Genomic DNA, 18362 nt, shown 5'->3' with positions numbered 1-18362 from the left:
CGTTGTGCGCCGGAAAGGTTTTCAACAAGAATTACCTTTCGCTGGAAGTCGTGCCATATTGCTCACATGCCGAGTCTGTAAAAATAATAGCCGCGTTTCACTGGGACAATGCCTATCTACACACTCGGCTGTTTCATTTTGCCGGGCTGCTTTCAATGCTCTCTCATAGCTCTAGACTGGTATTTAAGAGGAGAGTCTGCTATTAGGGTAATATGCGTAGAATGTCGAGATGAAATTTCTCGTTTCATGTTTAATACAAACAGTTTGTTCGGTGGATAAGTCGGTAATTTTGGATGTTTTCTGTTGCATTGTTTTTGTCCTTTAAAACTGAAGACGACGAGATTGTGGATAAGAATGGTATTTCTTTAAAAACACAATAACCACCTAATTGCAAAACTACATCAGTAAAACTAATTAATTTAATAGAATCGTGGCTAAGTTAAGTGCAGTTTCTTTAAGATAAAGGTTTTATTGTCTGATATATTGGCCAAGTTACGGCACTAAGTTGTGATTTACGGAGGTTGAATGCAATGACCATATTTCACAAAATGTGTCCTTTCCTTAATTTGTGGCTGGATCTATATTAATCTTATTAAGAACGGTTCCATGTACAAATTTAATTGAATACCCGACTTGGACTCAGAAATCATTCAACCATTAGCAACGTGAAGAAATATAATCCCACAACACATATTCAGGGGATATTTATAATTAATGGCAGGCTATAAGGACTCTTTGGAGTGAAAAGGACGATAATTATATAAAATTAATAAATGCAAGGAGATCAATTTTACGTTAATTAGCTTTTTAATATTGAAACATCCAAAACCACCAGTCCAACTTGAAAACACTGACAAAGCAACAGAGATATGTTTTCAGTTCAATTTTGAAAACATAGCTTTAAACTAGAATTTTTTCATATACTACTACTTTATACTTTTCTTTATTGTTTGTAGACCATAATTTTGACAATATTACTGCATTACAACTATGCTATCAATAAATGATTGTGGAGAAAACAATTTTCCAAAGTAGGCGTTTTCAATATCCTGTTCCATTTCTGGCATCAAGTCGTTACAGATGTCGTTTGTTTTTATCCTCTTTTCCTATTTAACAACGCCGTTTATCCCCACCAATAATACCCCAAATTCAAACAAAAAAAAAAAATTTCTTTAGATTCTTTATATTCTTTAGATTCTTTAAAATCTTTAGATTTTATAGATTCTTTAGATTCTTTAGATTCTTTAGATTCTTTAGATTCTTTAGATTCTTTAGATTCTTTAGATTCTTTAGATTCTTTAGATTCTTTAGATTCTTTAGATTTTTTAGATTCTTTTCTTTAGATTCTTTAGATTCTTTAGATTCTTTAGATTCTTTAGATTCTTTAGATTCTTTAGATTCTTTAGATTCTTTAGATTCTTTAGATTCTTTAGATTCTTTAGATTCTTTAGATTCCGTAGATTATTTAGATTCTTTAGATTCTTTAGATTCTTTAGATTCTTTAGATTCTTTAGATTCTTTAGATTCTTTAGATTCTTTAGATTCTTTAGATTCTTTAGATTCTTTAGATTCTTTAGATTCTTTAGATTCTTTAGATTCTTTAGATGAGTCTTTAGATTCTTTAGATTCTTTAGATTCTTTAGATTCTTTAGATGAGTCTTTAGATTCTTTAGATTCTTTAGATTCTTTAGATGAGTCTTTAGATTCTTTAGATTCTTTAGATTCTTCAGATCCTTCAGATTCTTTAGATTCTTTAGATGAGTCTTTAGATTCTTTAGATTCTTTAGATTCTTCAGATCCTTCAGATTTTTTAGATTCTTAGATTTATATAAATATTTTATTAATATGAACGTAAACGTAAACAATAAAGTCAAGATGTGACCCATTTGAATTGAACATCCAACAGCAATTTCCCACTTCGATGTATTGTAAGTGACAAACAGTCTTCAGAACAAATTGCACGTAGTGGTTTCATTCAAGTATTTGTCGAGGAGCACAATGAAATATTGTGGGGAGTATTGGTTTGTTGGTATGTAAATGTGTCAATAGCACACAACTATCGTCGGCGTCCGAACACAATCCTGCAGGTAAGGACCGAACAATAAGCCAAACTCCACGGTGAGTATTTGAGGAGCGAAACTCTCGCTGCATGTGTACGGTTTTAGTTTGCAAGCCGCATTGTCTCAAGAGATTGTTTCGCCGACACACACACACACAATGCACGCCGGTGGTTGAATTTTGTTAATAGAAGAATTTGTTTGCGGACCGGAGCGGAAGAATAGTTTGCCGTGCCAATCTTGACCGCAATTGAATGTGAATGGAACCGGACGCTGTTGGAGTAGTCTTCGGTTGTGGTTACGTGATCGAATAAAAATGGGAAGTGGGGATTTGTTGGTTTTATTCGTTGGACACGGTGCACAGCACGTCAGTGTTATTAATTGAATCGCTTACCTATTACTGTAATTAGTATCATTAAGCCTAAGACGATGGATAGGACGCTCATGAGGATGATGTCGCTGAGCAGTTCACCCGCAGGTTCCAAGATGGTGGCGTTGGTTCCATTTATGGTGCAATTCAGGAAATCCGGTTCAGAACAGTTCATGAATATGTTGGTTGAGTTGTCCGTTGTTAGGAGAGGGAAATCTGAAAATGGAATTATAATTTTGAAATTTTAACCAATTAATTTCCAGAGGAATATTAGTTTTATTATTGGTTAGTACTGTTGTTGGTTTTTTTTTTCAAAAAGACATCTCCTGTATGTTACATGTATTTCAAGTAACGCTTGATAAAGGAAAATTTTTAGTTTTTTCAGTTTTTCAAGTTTTTAAAAAATTAATACATTTATAATAACAGTGACATCTTTCTAGATAAACTGAAATTGTCTGCATTTTCTACTGTGTTTTATAACATATATTATTCGAATTACATTTAAAAAATATATTCTTCATATACATACAGGGTGATGCATGATTGAGTATTATTTAATATTATTTGATATACAGTACACGTACTACTTTACTTTTTAAACTGATAATTCATTTACTAACACAACATAGGGAACATTGTTAATTGGAACAGATAAAACTCTTATACAGGGTTGTTCATAACTGAGCATAATTTAAAATTATTTGATATACAGTAGACAACACATACTTTACTTTTTTAACACTCTGTATACTGATAATTCATTTACTGACACAATATTAGGAACATTTTTAATTGGAATAGATAAAACTATTGACTATATTATGTTTTTATCATATATTTATAAATAAATAAATTGTTATTCTGATTTTTGAAATAAATTTTGTTATAGTATTTTTATTTTTACGTTTCATGTACAAATTATTTCAAGTAACTCTTTAATGTAATAAAGCAAAATTTTCAGGATGTTGCAGGAATAAGATAAAATATTTAAATCTGTAATTCATGCCTGTATTTTAACAAAAAAAAAACTTAATATGAATATATGTCCTAAACGATTTGAATTTTTAGTTACAGGGTGGTAAAATTTTCAATATATTAATTTTTTTTTAAAATATCAGTAACATTTTTCTAGATAAACTGAAATTTTTAGCATTTTCTGTTGCTTTTTACACATATACTGTTTGAATTAAATTTTAAAAAATAAATTTATCATATACAGGGTTGTCCATAACTGAGCATAATTTAATATTATTTGATATATAGTACACAACACACACATATTACTTTACATTTTAAACTTTATACTGTGTATGTTTTTATCATATATACGTTGAATTTCAACATGAACACAAAATTTTAAACATTTTCAATACGTTTACAAATTATCCATGACATGACGGTTTAGCTGGAAATTGACATAGCTGAAAGGTTTTCGCATCAAATTTTGATGCGGGTGAATTTCGGCGCCAGATAATTAAAAAAATTAAAAGAAAATTGGTCGTTTCAAAATTAACTGCATTTTATGCGAGTTGGCGCGAACGGGCCGCCGTTACAATAATATTTAGCGACCGATTGAAACATTAATTAAAGTACTCGCAAAAGCCGGCCCCCGTGCTGGACATATCAAAGCGTCGGACCGCAGAGCTCGTTACGCGCTACAAAATATGTATCGAGATTTCCATCAGCAATAGAACCGCAAACATCAATTTCCACTTTATTAAAAATCGCCCGACATTTTTCATCCGGGCTCACGGCACGGCTTACGGGACGGGGAAATTACGGTTAAGTGCGTCGTTTGCGACGCCCGAGAAAAAAATTATACAACGTCAGGATAAATAAAATATTGCACTCGAGTTTAATAGAAACGCGGCACGAACGTGTAATCGAAAGACGTATTTACGGCGTGATGAAGTGGCGATGGTTTGTTGCTCCCGACTTGATAACGCTCCGGATTCGGCGGACCGAAATCCGGAAACTTTATGCACTATTCTCTTAATCGGGGTTTGATGGCGTGAAATTTGTGTTTTTCATTTTAAACTTGGACATTATCTAAGTTTAACAAATCGTGGTATACATAAACTAATAATCATTAAAATTTCTCTGGTTATAATTTTAATAAATTCAGTAACGGATATTTATTGTATAACGGTGAAAAGGGCGTTTGCCTGAACCTGAATTCTCATTTCATTTTAAACTCTACATATTTCAATCTTAATTGGACATCATTAGGGCTTTACATTTTTTTTCTACTCTAATATAACAGATAACCAAGTACTCTTAGACTCAACATTTTTTGCAAGTGATATTAATTTATGAGTATGCTCTGAATCTTTGAGCAAATTTAGACGCTGTCTATTAATATAACTGTAGATCCCGCAACATATTTTGCTTTTAACTCTTTCATATTTACTTTGAAAATATAAAATTTTAATGTAAAGGTTAAGGCTTTCGTGACCATTGTTTTGCAGTCAATTATTTTTCTATTTAACAATATTTATTTTAAGATGAATGTATTCCTCGTATTTGGAAATTATGGAACTTGTGCAACATATATTTTTTGCAAGAACTTTCTACTTTATGAGGGTCCTGTGAATAAATTTTTGAATAGAAACCTAGACCCTTTTCCATTAATGTAATTGTAGATCCATCAACAAATTTAGCTTTTAACTTTTTCTTGTTTACTTTGAAAATATAAAAAATTAAAATGTCATTCTTATTTTTTACATTATTAACTCTGTTCTTAATCAAAATGACTAAAAAATGCTTTTCCTTATATTGTAAAAGTGAAAATAATTAATGTGACATTGGGACGTTAAATACACGTCATTATCCTGTACAATACAATTTTAAGTTGGTTATTTGGTAATGTAAACAATGGGGATGATTTGAAAAATAAAACAAACAAATAGTAACAATTTTATTGTCTAAAATCAAATAATTTTCAATTTAAAACCCAATCGTTTGTATACAATATAAATTATTTATAAAACTTTATTCTCTTTGATGTGGAAGTAGTTTTAGAATGTATTTGCAATGACAATTGTTTTTGTAAAATAAAACTTTTTAAAAAATCCTACTTTCGAAATAAGTTATATATATATATATATATATATATATATATATATATATATATATATATATATATATATATACATAAACTAAAATAAATTTAATTATATTCACATTTAACATTCAAGTTTTCTTGATTAAATATATTATTTTAAGTAGAGATAACTCTAAATTCAAAATTAAAATATTGATTAATAGAAAAGAAAGTATGAGAAAAAAGAGAGATAGATATGCTAATAATTCTCAACTATAGCTATAGTTTGATTGAAAGTATTTCCGTTAGCATTGTGCAAAGTACCACATCAGACACTGTCAGAATAGACGACTCCTTTATCGTCACTTAAGGAAGCACTTATTTGTAAACCTGTATAGAAGTTTACAGGCTTTTACGGTATATCGTAAATTTACCGGGATCCACATATTTATGTGTGTTATTATAATAGTAACCCCTTATATCCTACATGCTTTTAAGTTCGTTGCAATTTTAGAATTTAAATTGCCACATTCTATCGATAACTGACGCACTGACTTTGCGTGGAATTTAATTAGTAAATAAACAATTTCATTAAAATATTATTGGTGTACTTTATAAAATCTCCCTTAAGCTGCAGTATTACAGACATTTCGGAAGCTTACAAATCGACCATCCAGTGTTTAGCTCATTTAAGTTGATTAAAATTTATCATTTATTTATATAAACAACAAGTTGAGAATATTACCCCTGTTAATTAAGCATGATGTTTCGTGACAGAAGCCACACGTACAAATCTAATAATATTTCGAGACAAATATCAAATATTTGTTCAGATATATCGCATAAATCCTCAACCAAATATGAAGGTTTATATATATAAAATTTATGAAAGCATCAAACCCCATTGTTAGCCGGATTTTTAGCGGTGACGTTCACTTTGACAATTATAATGAAGTTAATTATTTCAACAAAGGTTCCTTTCGGAATTGTTCGGGGAGCTTTTGCTACGGTTCCGTGCAATTAAAGCTTAGATATATGTGAACTCTATAGCCGTGTCTCCATTCAACAAATAATTAAACGAATTTAATCTCAACGCAATTAGGAAGTTAGTTGTTATTGATAACACATAATTATTATAACATTGTTTAATAGTTTGTGGAAGCGTTTTGTTCGACGAGACGTGCCTCGATCTTGTTAATACGTTAAAAAAGATTAATACGCCAAATTTCCCATAAAGTTGTAACGAACTTAACACTTCTGAACTTCCAGACACTTTTATGTTTATTTAATGAAACTCGGGGAAGTAATAAATTCCGGCGGAACTTTGTATTCTGATTTTTTGATTTATTATATTGAAAGATGTATAGGGAGGCGTACTACACAAGCTGTATGAAAATTTATAAGGCTTTTAAAAGATTATGAGCCATTTCCTGATACGGTTGCAATTTAAATTTATATAGTGACTTACGATTCGCAGATTAAACTGCCTCGAGTCGTTTAAATTTGCGCACCGAACTCCACGGTTCGTATCGTATAAAATTGCACATGCAAATTTTTAACTGCTGTCATTAAACCTTCGGATATTGTGTTAATGTGGCAGTTATTTAACTGGCGGCTAAACTAAGTATCTGTTATAAATATGCAACAGTTGTTTTTGTCAAGTCAAGTAATAAGTCGCCGCTCTCTGATTTAAATTCACGGAATTAACAATTCCTAAACGGGTGCCTATTAATTATACCCCGTGTTTCGTTGTCTTCGTGTGTCGCTGCAATAAATCAATATTCCAGGAACTGTACAAAATTATGTTAACCCGTGCACGATTAAATGGAGGAAAAGTATGTGTGCTGGTTTTGAATACAACTGCCATAATTAAATTAAATGTTCCAACTTTATGTATAACGAGTTATTATAAGTTCCAGCTTTGCATGAATTCAATCCGTAAAGTTAAATCATATTCTTCTCTTTACTGGCCGCTTTCCATGGTGCGGGATTTGGTTTAAATTGAACTATTAATTTTTAAGTTTGCACATTCATTTGAAATGGTTTCAATTAGAGCTAAATAAAGGCAATGACGTGGAATAATACAAACAATGTGTAACTGCTGTCGAAATAATTAAATTTTTAATTAGGATTATAAAAATATTCACAGAAATTTTATGCCATTTGTGTGTGCACGTCAATAGAATTAATTATCACGTTAAATTTGTTCATATTTGATACGTGAGCTAGAAATGGTTTATGGGCCAATTTACATAATGCTTTATATGTAACAACCATTACAATATCACATACAGCACATATCGAAGTAATTAGAATAAAATACAAATTTACTGTTGGTATTAAAAATATTATTTAGGGACAGACGAAGTAACATCCCGTCTTCTAATCAACCATATCTTCAAGGAAAAATTATCAAAGCGGTCTTTTCTGGAGGCTCATGTTAAGATTCTGAAAAATTTGATCCAGGAAACTATAAAAAGAGACATTCTTTTGTAATATGCGAATATATAATATATTAAAACTAATATTATTTATTAGGACAAAAATTTGCTATATTGGAAGTCAAGTCTGTTGTCTGTGGAGTTTCTTTTTAGATAAAACAGAAGAACTTTTACAAATAAGAGTAAAGACAACGATTTTAAACAATTTCTAAAAGACTAAATGGTAATAAACTAGACTAGTAAATTATCTGTGAATTTATGTTTAATAGTGGTACCAACAAACATTTTATGAATATTTTAAAATACAGAAAATCTCATAAAGTGCTTCAAGAAAAACACATTAAAAATTTGTATATTGCAGTATATAACGTAGTAGTCTTTGAATTTTTCGCAAAGGCAAACGATTAAAACTTCATCGTCATGTTTTAATCGTTTGCCTAATAAAATACACAAACGTAAAGTAAACGCGTCGCCCTTACCCGAAGTAGTGATGGCAAAATTGCTGGGTGTCATGATGGCGAGTACACCCAAAACCTTTCCTATCAAAGACGCAATCCTATTTCGTTTGGCGCCCAACGGGCCGTGCTGAACACTTTCTCGCCCTCCACTGTTGCATACTTAAATTGGCTGAAACAGAAACAAAACAATTAGAACCATGACTTGATTACAAGTACAGAACAATGAGCTAAATACACATCTATTATGTCTCGTGACCTACTTAAGTTATCTGAGTTTTGGTGAGACAAAGAAAATTATTCATTAAACGGTCTCCTTTCCAACAACTTTTTTTGTAGATACGCCGACTTCTCATAGGGCTTACTTTATTAAAATTATTTATTGATAACAAAATTATAAAATGAAACCGTATTCTAAATCATTGTACATGATCTAAAAAAATTATCTACGAAGAGTTTGTTTCTTTCAAAAATCCGTTAAGGTAATCAAACAAAATATAATTTAATATTTTTATACCTGATAGAATATTATCAAATCATTTTATCTGTTTTTTTCTCTCTGTTTATTTTAAAAAATAGAGTATCAATTGTGTATTTTCATCAAGCTTATAAAATCTAGTATCATATTAATTAAAATATTGGATTAAACATCGAAACCGCTTTTTATATAAAATTATACTATTATATTTAATAAAACGATAAAACGCACAATAAAATAAATTCCTGTATCAAGTTTTAATTGTGCCAACACCACGTTTCCTTAATTAATATTATATGGTATATAAAATATAAATTCAGTTAAAATAAATTAAATTAAATTGCGTCCATAATGTTAAATATTTACATCAAATCGTATTTTAATTAGTTAATTTAATATTGTATGTGCATTATGAAGTGGGTACTTTTAATATGTTAAATCATTAAGACACTATTATTTTCACAATATAATACTGTTCATTTTATACAAATATTTCGTTTGTTTGTATTTTATTTCTCTACAAAAGATTAATATATTATTTAATATTTATTTCATATTCATAATTTTAAAATTTATTAATGTCATATGAATATAAAAATAGTTTGATTTTGTTATATTTGTTAACATTTTTTATAAATTAATTATATAACATAATAATAAAACAATTACATAATTAATAAATTTAATAATAAACGTTCCGTTGAAGCCATAAATCATTGCACAATTCCAATTAAAAATTTAAATGATTTAATATTCTCTGCCGGAATCCAGACTATCTAAACAAACAATTTCATAAAAACACCAAATATAATTTTCGTACATAATGATATTCTATTACGTGTATGACAAAAAGTGAAAAAATTGTTTTAGTAATAAACCACATCGTTATTATTTGACTGTAATAAATTGCACATTAAGCAGGAATTTTTTTATCATTAAAAGCCAGCTCCAGTTTTTCCTATCATCCATTATCACTTAACAGAACAGACAACCGCAATAAAAACTACGAGTTTCCTTCAATTTATCAACAAGTCGATATGTGCGCCTAGAATTAGATTAATCTTGTTAGTATAATGTTATGTGGCGTTCTGCATTTGTCAAAGTCATATTTTTCAGCGATTTGGAAGCTGCTCTACAATAAATCAACCAACAACAATACTCACTTCCATCAACAAAGTTACTCTAGCCGAAAATGTAACAGATTATTAAGCCGAGATTGGGAACACTATCGTTTAATGAAGCTTGAAAACAATACAAGAGACTATTAATGTAAATTATTACAAAATGGAGAACGTTCTCTTCGGCCATTTAACAGTGAATTATGTCCTTTAAAAAAGTGTCGTTACCTAGACCCAATTTATTTAATAAAACGTAGCTGATTAAACTATCTGCTTAATACACTTTTAATTTAAAACTAAGTGTTGCAAGGTGAAATCAAATTGGAATGCAAATAGTGTTATTTTTCTTCAGAAAATGTCTCGTGGAGGCGGATACAAACACCTGAGCTCATTTTGCTTGAATTTATCACCACCGGACTTTGTAAATAAAACAGTAGAAAGTGAAGTATTAATGTTTTTTTCTGTCTGGATTTAAAGGTTGTAAAATCCAAATTACTGCTCCTTTTTATTTTATTGTTACGTATGTACGTTAATAAATTGTCTTAGAACAAATGACAATATGATTATTACTGAAGTGGTTTGTTGAAGACTTCCATTGTCTTGCTTGATTTATAATTTACGACGATTCAATCAGCACAGAACTGATCGTTTTCGAGCATTATGACTGAAACGTGGTAAATCATAAATCAACGCAAGACAATGAAAATGCTCAACAAATCTATTCAACATAAATCATTGTCTAAACATTTCAATCAAACTATGAATATTATCTGTTAATTTAAAAATGGCTGTCTGGTATTTGAAATTTTTTAATATTTCCCCAATACTAGACCAGTCGATTTATTTTTATTTAGCACGAATATCCGCCGTATACATTGATTGATCAATTTATCTGACACAGCGACAGTTTTTAATCTTATATCATGGTTGTTTGATGTCACTCAACTGAAGTTATTTGTCTCTCAATGTCCCATAAAACCACAGAATGCAATTCTGTGTTTTATATATGTAATCTCAATGGGGATTATTTTGTTATTTATTGAAACGTTGCTTTTTAATAAATAAAAATTTAGGTTTATATGTTTTAAATTCTATTTAAATCTTTATTAAAGCAAACAACAAACTCTCTTTGTTGTAAGTGTTTATTGCAAGGTAGATTTCTGTTTAGATTTCAATTTATGATAGATATAGACCAGTGACTAAAAAATAAATAAAAAACACTGAATTTGTATTTTTATTTTTAGAATTGATAATTACAACTTTTTAAAAGAATTCCTTTAATATAACGAGTCTGGAATTTTGATTTATATTCTGTATAACAATTTGTTAAGCATGTAAATTAAATTGTCAATAATTTTGGTTGGCCCAAAAGTAATATCAAAACTGGTAGTAGTAAAATAGGAATACATTTTTCTGATTTTGTAGTTATAAAAGTAGATGTATGATTTAGGAACATTACCCAAAGCCCTGCCTCAAATATCCGGGCCATAAATATTTTATGTTTCTAGCATTGACGATATCTGCATGTGCAAGCAGTTTGTATATGATAATAGAGTTCGGTTCGGCCATTATTCCACTGTCATTACGCCCTCAAAACGAAATCGTAACTTGTGCTAGCTTATTTTGCACATAAATCTTTATTATCTTGTATAAACCGAAACCTCGACGGGATGAATTAGGAATTTTTCACGTTATCTCCGATTTTTACCTCGGAGCAGTCGTAAGTGCGGCGGCCGATTCATTATTCAACGCAGAATGTATCGGGCAGGTCTATAATTTTTAATGTTTCCGTTTTTTCGTCGAAAGCGTATTTTTCACCGTGTAATTCTAATACGGTCGTTTATCATTCATATTGGGACCATTAATATGGGTAAAGAAAAGCGGTTTGCTGATGAATTACCACTGATGATAAATCTATTGTCCCCCCAGCATTGTGCCACACTGTTTAGGGAGTTTGTTGCTGATTCGGCCTTTTTCGCTATGAAAAATAACTCTAAATAACCTTTTGCGCCTTGATTGCATTAAATTATATACAGTGTGGTCCATTTAGGATGGAAATGATGCAGATTCACTTGTGATGACAACTTCAAGATTCAATAATTCAATTTATAACCAGTTTGAGCACATTCATTGTATGGTAAATTTTTAAATTGATGTTATATATTGATAAAATATTAATTAAAACCAAAAGGATATTCATGATTTAGTTTTAGCGAAATGTCGACAGTTAGAACGAATAAACAGCATAACGAGTATCAGGAACTCTTTCACCAATAGATAAAAGTCACGGTGACAATAATAGACAAAAAAAAAAAAACAATTTTTTATGTTACAATTTTATTTTATCAAATGTAAGTTTATTTTCAATTGTTTCAATAAAAAGTAGAAAAACGTAAAAATCGTCAAAAGTATTATGCGTACGTAAAAAATTCAAAGTGGACAGGACCAATTTCAAAACTATACGGGGTGTTTCATAACTTATCCGACATGTTTTAACTACATATGCAGTTATAAATAATAAAGTTCAACAGAAAACGAGATTTTTTTTTCTTTCTTTCCTTTTTCCTTTTTTCTTTTCCTTTTTAGTTTTTTCTTTTTTTAGAAATTTTTCAATTCTATTCTATTTTATCACTTTTCCAATTTTTTTTAATATTATATCTCTACTTTTCCAAATTACCAATTCTCCACTTTCTCAAATTTCGATTTTCCAGTTTTACGAATTTACATTTTTCCAATTTTTCATTTTTTTATTTTCTATCTTTCCATTCTTCAATTTTTTCCATTTTTTATATTTTTACATTTTTTTAATTTTCCAATTTTCCATTTTATCATTTTTCCAAATTTCAATTTTTCCAATTCTAAATAAGTCAATTTCTTAAAAAAAATTCTAGTTTTCCCATTTTCCATTTTATCATTTTTCCAATTTTTCATTGTCCCTATTCCAATTTTCCAATTCTAAAAAAAAATATTCAATTTTCCATTTCTTCCATTTTCCAATTTTTTATTTTATCATTTTTCCAAGTTTCCAATTCTTTACTTTCTCAAATTTCCAATTTTTTTTATAAATTTCCATTTTTCAATTTTCCATTTCTCTACTTTTCCAAATTTTCAATTCTCCACTTTCCCAAATATCTAATTTTCCAATTTTCCATTTTTTTATTTTCTATCTTTCCATTCTTCCATTTTTTTTCCAATTTTCCATTTTATTATTTTTCCAAATTTCAATTTTTCCAATTCTAAATAAGTCAATTTCTCAAAAAAATTCTAATTTTCCCGTTTTCCATTTTATCATTTTTCCCCTTTTTTCAATTTTCCATTGTCCCTATTCCAAATTTCCAATTCTAAATAATAAGTCAAATTTTCTATTTTTTCCATTTTCTAATTTTTTATTTTATCATTTTTCCAAATTTCCAATTCTTTACTTTTTCAAATTTCCAATTTTCTACTTTTACAAATATCCATTTTTCCAATTCTCCATTTTTTTCAATTTTCCAATTCTCCACTTTCTCAAATTTCTTATCCTTCCTATATTCTTATTTTCTATCTTTTGATTTTTCCATTTTTGCTTTTTTATATTTTTCCATTTTTCCAATTCTGCACTTTTCCAAATTTGTAATTTTAAATAAGTCGAATTAAAAAAAAATTCTAATAAAAGTTCAACAGAAAACGAGATAAAAAATGTTAAAGTTTGTAACAAACTAATTAAAATACATTTTCATATAATTACTTTCATCATTTATTTCAATTTACTCCGTTTTTCCATAAACTTAAGCCTGGCAGGTATATTTTTATGAATTACATGTGGAATACCAGTTGATATTCACGTTCCATCGCGTGTACAAATGGATAGCTAATTTAATCCGGTCACATTGCAATAAAAGAAGGTTTAAACACTATTGTTTTCGAATGTCTGATCCCACAAGCATAAACTTCCATATTTGATGAAAGAACGTGCACATTTTCCTAAATAAACCGATATTTTCTCAAACCGTGGGATTTAAAGCTCGCGAACGAATGCAAACACATTCTAGATTTAACATGTTTAGTTTTTACGATGTTTGTGCCGATAAACACCGCAGTTATTGCTTTGATTCCTTCGATAACTGCCAATATTACGTACCGTTTTCATGGGAATTTAAAATGAATTGAAATATGGTTTCACCGAGGGCAATAATGTCTTTCGGGGCAAAAATTTATTTGCGCTCGCGATACAATAACACCCGGAGGATTTCTAAATGGCAAATCACCACACATCGTTTTGCGTTTTGCAATATACACAAAACAAATCATAATTACATCCCGTACATTCGAACGGGCAACTTTTAAATTGGGCCAACGACAACATGACGGCTGAACGGTTAAATTCCGCGTATTTTTGTTTCCGGCTGAATCCAGCCTAATTTCATAAGCATCCGTTTACGGAACCTATAATCGTTAAATCCGCAAGAAACATTGCGCCGCTCTCTTTGAGAAATGCCAGATAAAACGGACCCGTATTAAAGAGAAAAGTCATTATAAATTTATCACAGACACTGAACTCATTTCCTCCATAAAACGCCGTCATTCGCCGCAGATTTATATTATTTTTTGATGTAAGTTTTATTAAACAGATTGGTTTCCAATTTTATTTTCGCTCGGCAGTGATTGATCATTACGTAAGCGTACTTTTCTTAGTCGGTATTTAATTTGAAATGTAAGAAAATAGATTTCCGTTAACGGAAATATTGGAAACATAGAATATTTATCCGATTTCAAGCATGACGAATTGGAAAAAGCGACGAATACATTTACGGGTGCACGAGGAAATTTGAGCTTATGAATACTTAAAATCGCTGAATTTGTAATTCTTTTTTTTAAGTGGCGTTTCAATCATTTTCTATATTTGCCGCCGTTAAACGGCATTAAATATTTTAATTTTCCACTTTAACTCGTGTTCGGAACTGCAGACAATTGGATTATTGGATTTACATTTATTCGCAACAGTAAATTTTATTTCGTGCCATGGGGGGAAACTTCTGTTACTCGATTATACAGATAGATGTTCTGAATTGAATAAATAATACAGCCATCGAAGATGTTTGCTTTGTGAAATGAACAAATTTAATTTGGAGAAAAAATGGAAAATATATCAAGCTCATTTTCGTGGTTCACAATGACATATAAATCTTGGCGGACATTTTAAGAAAAGTTATCCAATTATTACGTATCCTTATCCGTCCTTTGGACATTTAAACGTAAAACCTGAACCGCATTGTGTTCGGTACATTAGTCTAAACCCCTTTATAATTAATAGCGACTCTGGCAGCCGCAGTACGTCTAAAAAACGCAGTTGATATAAGCGATCACAATGGCCGCTAAAGGCTTAATAGCCTTATGTCTTGGCGGTACAAAAGCATCCTGATCCTGGTAAATTGGAGTCGAGGCCTCGTAATCTTATCGCTTGCGAAGGAGTTAATGGATTGACCGGAAACAAAGAGCCCGAGACGGATGTACGGACCATCCAAAATGGTTGTTCTCATAAACTGTCCAGATATAGCGTTAACTCGCTGCGTGTCTCTGTATTGACGTTAACGAGCTGTTAGTTAATGACTGAAGTGTTTTAAGGAGATTCCACTTAGGCCATCGTGTATTTAAAGCCCCGACTCTTTAAAACAGATTTTGCAATTTAAAAACCCTGTTTGTTCCAATTAGATATATATTTATTTTGTAATAATACACCATAAAATAAGCAACAGCACATATGGCACAATGAATACTAAATCGGCTGTAAGATAACATGACAGATACTTGGCTAAAACCCAAATTTCAGTGGGAAGCTCCCAACTAGTTTATACATAGTTAATCTTCTCATTCTCGCACTGTTCGTTTTCAATTTTCTAAATTGCATCTAATCAATCAATTGGCAGTCTAATAAAGTCAACAGGTTACCTAGTAAGCGAACAAGCACTTTTATTGGAAGGTCCGGCCAACTTTCAAATATTGACCCAGTTATCGTAGCATCACTCCACACACATGTATCAGGCTGGCATGCATCATCCTAAACAGAATCACCCTCGGTTTCACTAAAGCAATAACCCCGGAGTATGTACATGAAGTTTGCTTATGGGAGGTGTCCTTAGTGCATGTGTATCAATACCCTACAGATGGGTAATGGCTTGTTAGCCATATTATAAATTAAGTGGCATGATGAGTTCAATTTTAACCAAGGATATAGTTTGGCTTTTGTGACAGGATAAATTAGAAAGACGTCGTCCCAACGAATCGTTATTGTTGCAGCAGTTTCCATCCCGGCAATCTTAAAACAATAAGTACGTCAGTCCTGGGTGGTGGTCCCATCCACCGGAATTGACAAGTTGTAGCACCCCTCCAGTTTAATGTTGAATTCTATTCATTACGGCAGCGCGAGAGGCTTTGAATTTCTGGTTAAAGGTTAAGTACCATTACTTTTCTCCCGCGACTGAAGGCCCCAATGTGAAATATTAAACCCCTGCAATTTCTCACTCGTCCGCCACCATCTCGCCAAACATCTGTTTTATATCTTCCCGCGGAGAAAAATCGAGTGGCTTTTGTAATTTCATCGTGGTTTAAACATAATTAGGAGCCTTTTGATAATTCGACGCCTGAACGGCCTTCTTGTTGCTATTTTGATGTTTTTAATTGCCCGACAGTTAACGCGATTGTCGTCAATTTAAGGATCTTACAGGCTTTTTAACGTTTCTGGGGGTGGGTAATAAATTTAGAAGTTTCGGTGTCGGTGGAAAAAAACTAACGATGTTTTAGTTACTATTCATTCATAATTTCTCCACTTAAATGAACTTTTTTATTAGGTACAACAGTTTTAAAGTTTTTATTCTATTAAAAAACGTTGAATGTTTTTTAATCAACATTTTATGTCACCTATTTTTACTGTCATATATATAGTAGTGGTCATAATTATTGCAACTGATAAATTTATTAAAAATATGTACTGTACTATTTAAATTGGATTGCAGTATACATATTATTTATTATTTTTCGTTGCAATAATTCTAAATTTTCAATAATTTATTCATTTTGTATAAAAAATGGCCGGTTGTATAATAATTAAAATATTAAGGTTTAAAATAAAGCAATTTAAAGTAGGAATATTAGAAAGGCAATTTACTTAATAAGCATCTTTTATACGCTTGAACATGATATTCCCTAGTGAAAAGTTACGGTTGTAAAATATTAGTTAAAACTTCCAGGCACGACCCCCTGATATAGCAATCCTGGGACCAATAGTCATACAATACCTAAAATCCCCTTGTAAACGAGAAAATATTCAAATTTATGCCAGAGTTATTGCAACCCCCAAAAATAGTGTTTGAAATTTTGATGGATACCGTTAAATTACAAAATTTTCGGTGTAAATTACTATATTGCATTTATTTACATAGTTTAACCGACTTACCGGCTGTGGTATCACTGACGTTCATTTAGACGGTCTGTACATGATTGTAAATTATAAAACTAAAAGTCCATTGTCAAAATTACACTTTGCACAAAGAGACCCAGCCAGATGTTAATAACGAAGAAGACTAATCTTAAATTAAAGTTAAAGCAACATTTCCGGGCATATACAAAATAATAAACTTACCTTTAAAGCGGTCTGCGTTTGAACCTAACAACGTTTTTGTCCGTGCACTGAAACAAAACAGAATTTTCAGCCGATTCAGACAAAAGAAAGATTATTTGGGCTCGCATAAATATTTATGAATACAACTATATGAGTGTATTTACATTAAAAAGTAATATAAATTAAATGTAAGAGGTTTTAAGTGGGAACTTTCATTCAGTTATTTATACTACTTTTCTTTTTGTTTAGACGATGTTCGGCACATCATCAATCTTATAAGATGCAAGATTCCAATATTGTCTGTGTTTGTTTATGGATAACTATTTGAGTATTCATAACTGGTCGGAAATTCAATTCCTTGTAATCCCGGGAGTTTACCTCAAGTGAACCGCAGAAATAACTTGTTTGGGAAAAACTGAAATATGAAAAGATTTATAAGCTGTCATTTCGGTTGAATATCTGGCCCACTTTAATTAGTCTTATTGTTACCGCAAGAAAATAACGGAATACTTTTATTAATTTATCTTGTTGGTAGATGGAAGTTTTTAAAGGGCAAGACTAATGAGCGACGATAAGTTTAAAACTGAAACACCAATTATTCTGCGGCCGTTTTAAATTGCAAAACAAGATTAAAACGGTGTTTAAAGCCACCACAATTAAATGTGTATTAATGTCTTGAATTCCGACGTTCCACATTCAAATCTCTGATGTTATAGTTCATTCTGTAATCACCATTTATTTGTGGTCCGACATCAAGTTTTTATTATGCTCCATTCCTGCTTAAATACTATATAATGTTTTTA

General features: G+C 30.6%; 1 protein-coding gene across 1 annotated transcript in view; it reads right to left on the bottom strand.

Annotated features, from left to right (window-relative positions):
• LOC109603405 (5-hydroxytryptamine receptor-like) overlaps positions 1–18362 on the bottom strand; it is a 120439-nt gene that overhangs the window by 27825 nt on the left and 74252 nt on the right. Inside the window, exons 4-6 of the mRNA XM_049967796.1 lie at positions 17581–17627; positions 8391–8538; positions 2452–2643 (exon numbers count right to left, since the gene is read on the bottom strand). Coding sequence (XP_049823753.1) covers positions 2452–2643; positions 8391–8424 — 226 coding nt within the window. The 5' untranslated portion in view covers positions 8425–8538; positions 17581–17627. The remainder of the gene's footprint in view (positions 1–2451; positions 2644–8390; positions 8539–17580; positions 17628–18362) is intronic.

The sequence above is a fragment of the Aethina tumida genome, chromosome 5 (genome assembly GCF_024364675.1).
Source record: "Aethina tumida isolate Nest 87 chromosome 5, icAetTumi1.1, whole genome shotgun sequence".
Taxonomy (NCBI): Eukaryota; Metazoa; Arthropoda; class Insecta; order Coleoptera; family Nitidulidae; genus Aethina; species Aethina tumida.
Note: the sequence above shows the minus strand (reverse complement) of the source record. Positions and strands in the feature narration are given on the sequence as shown.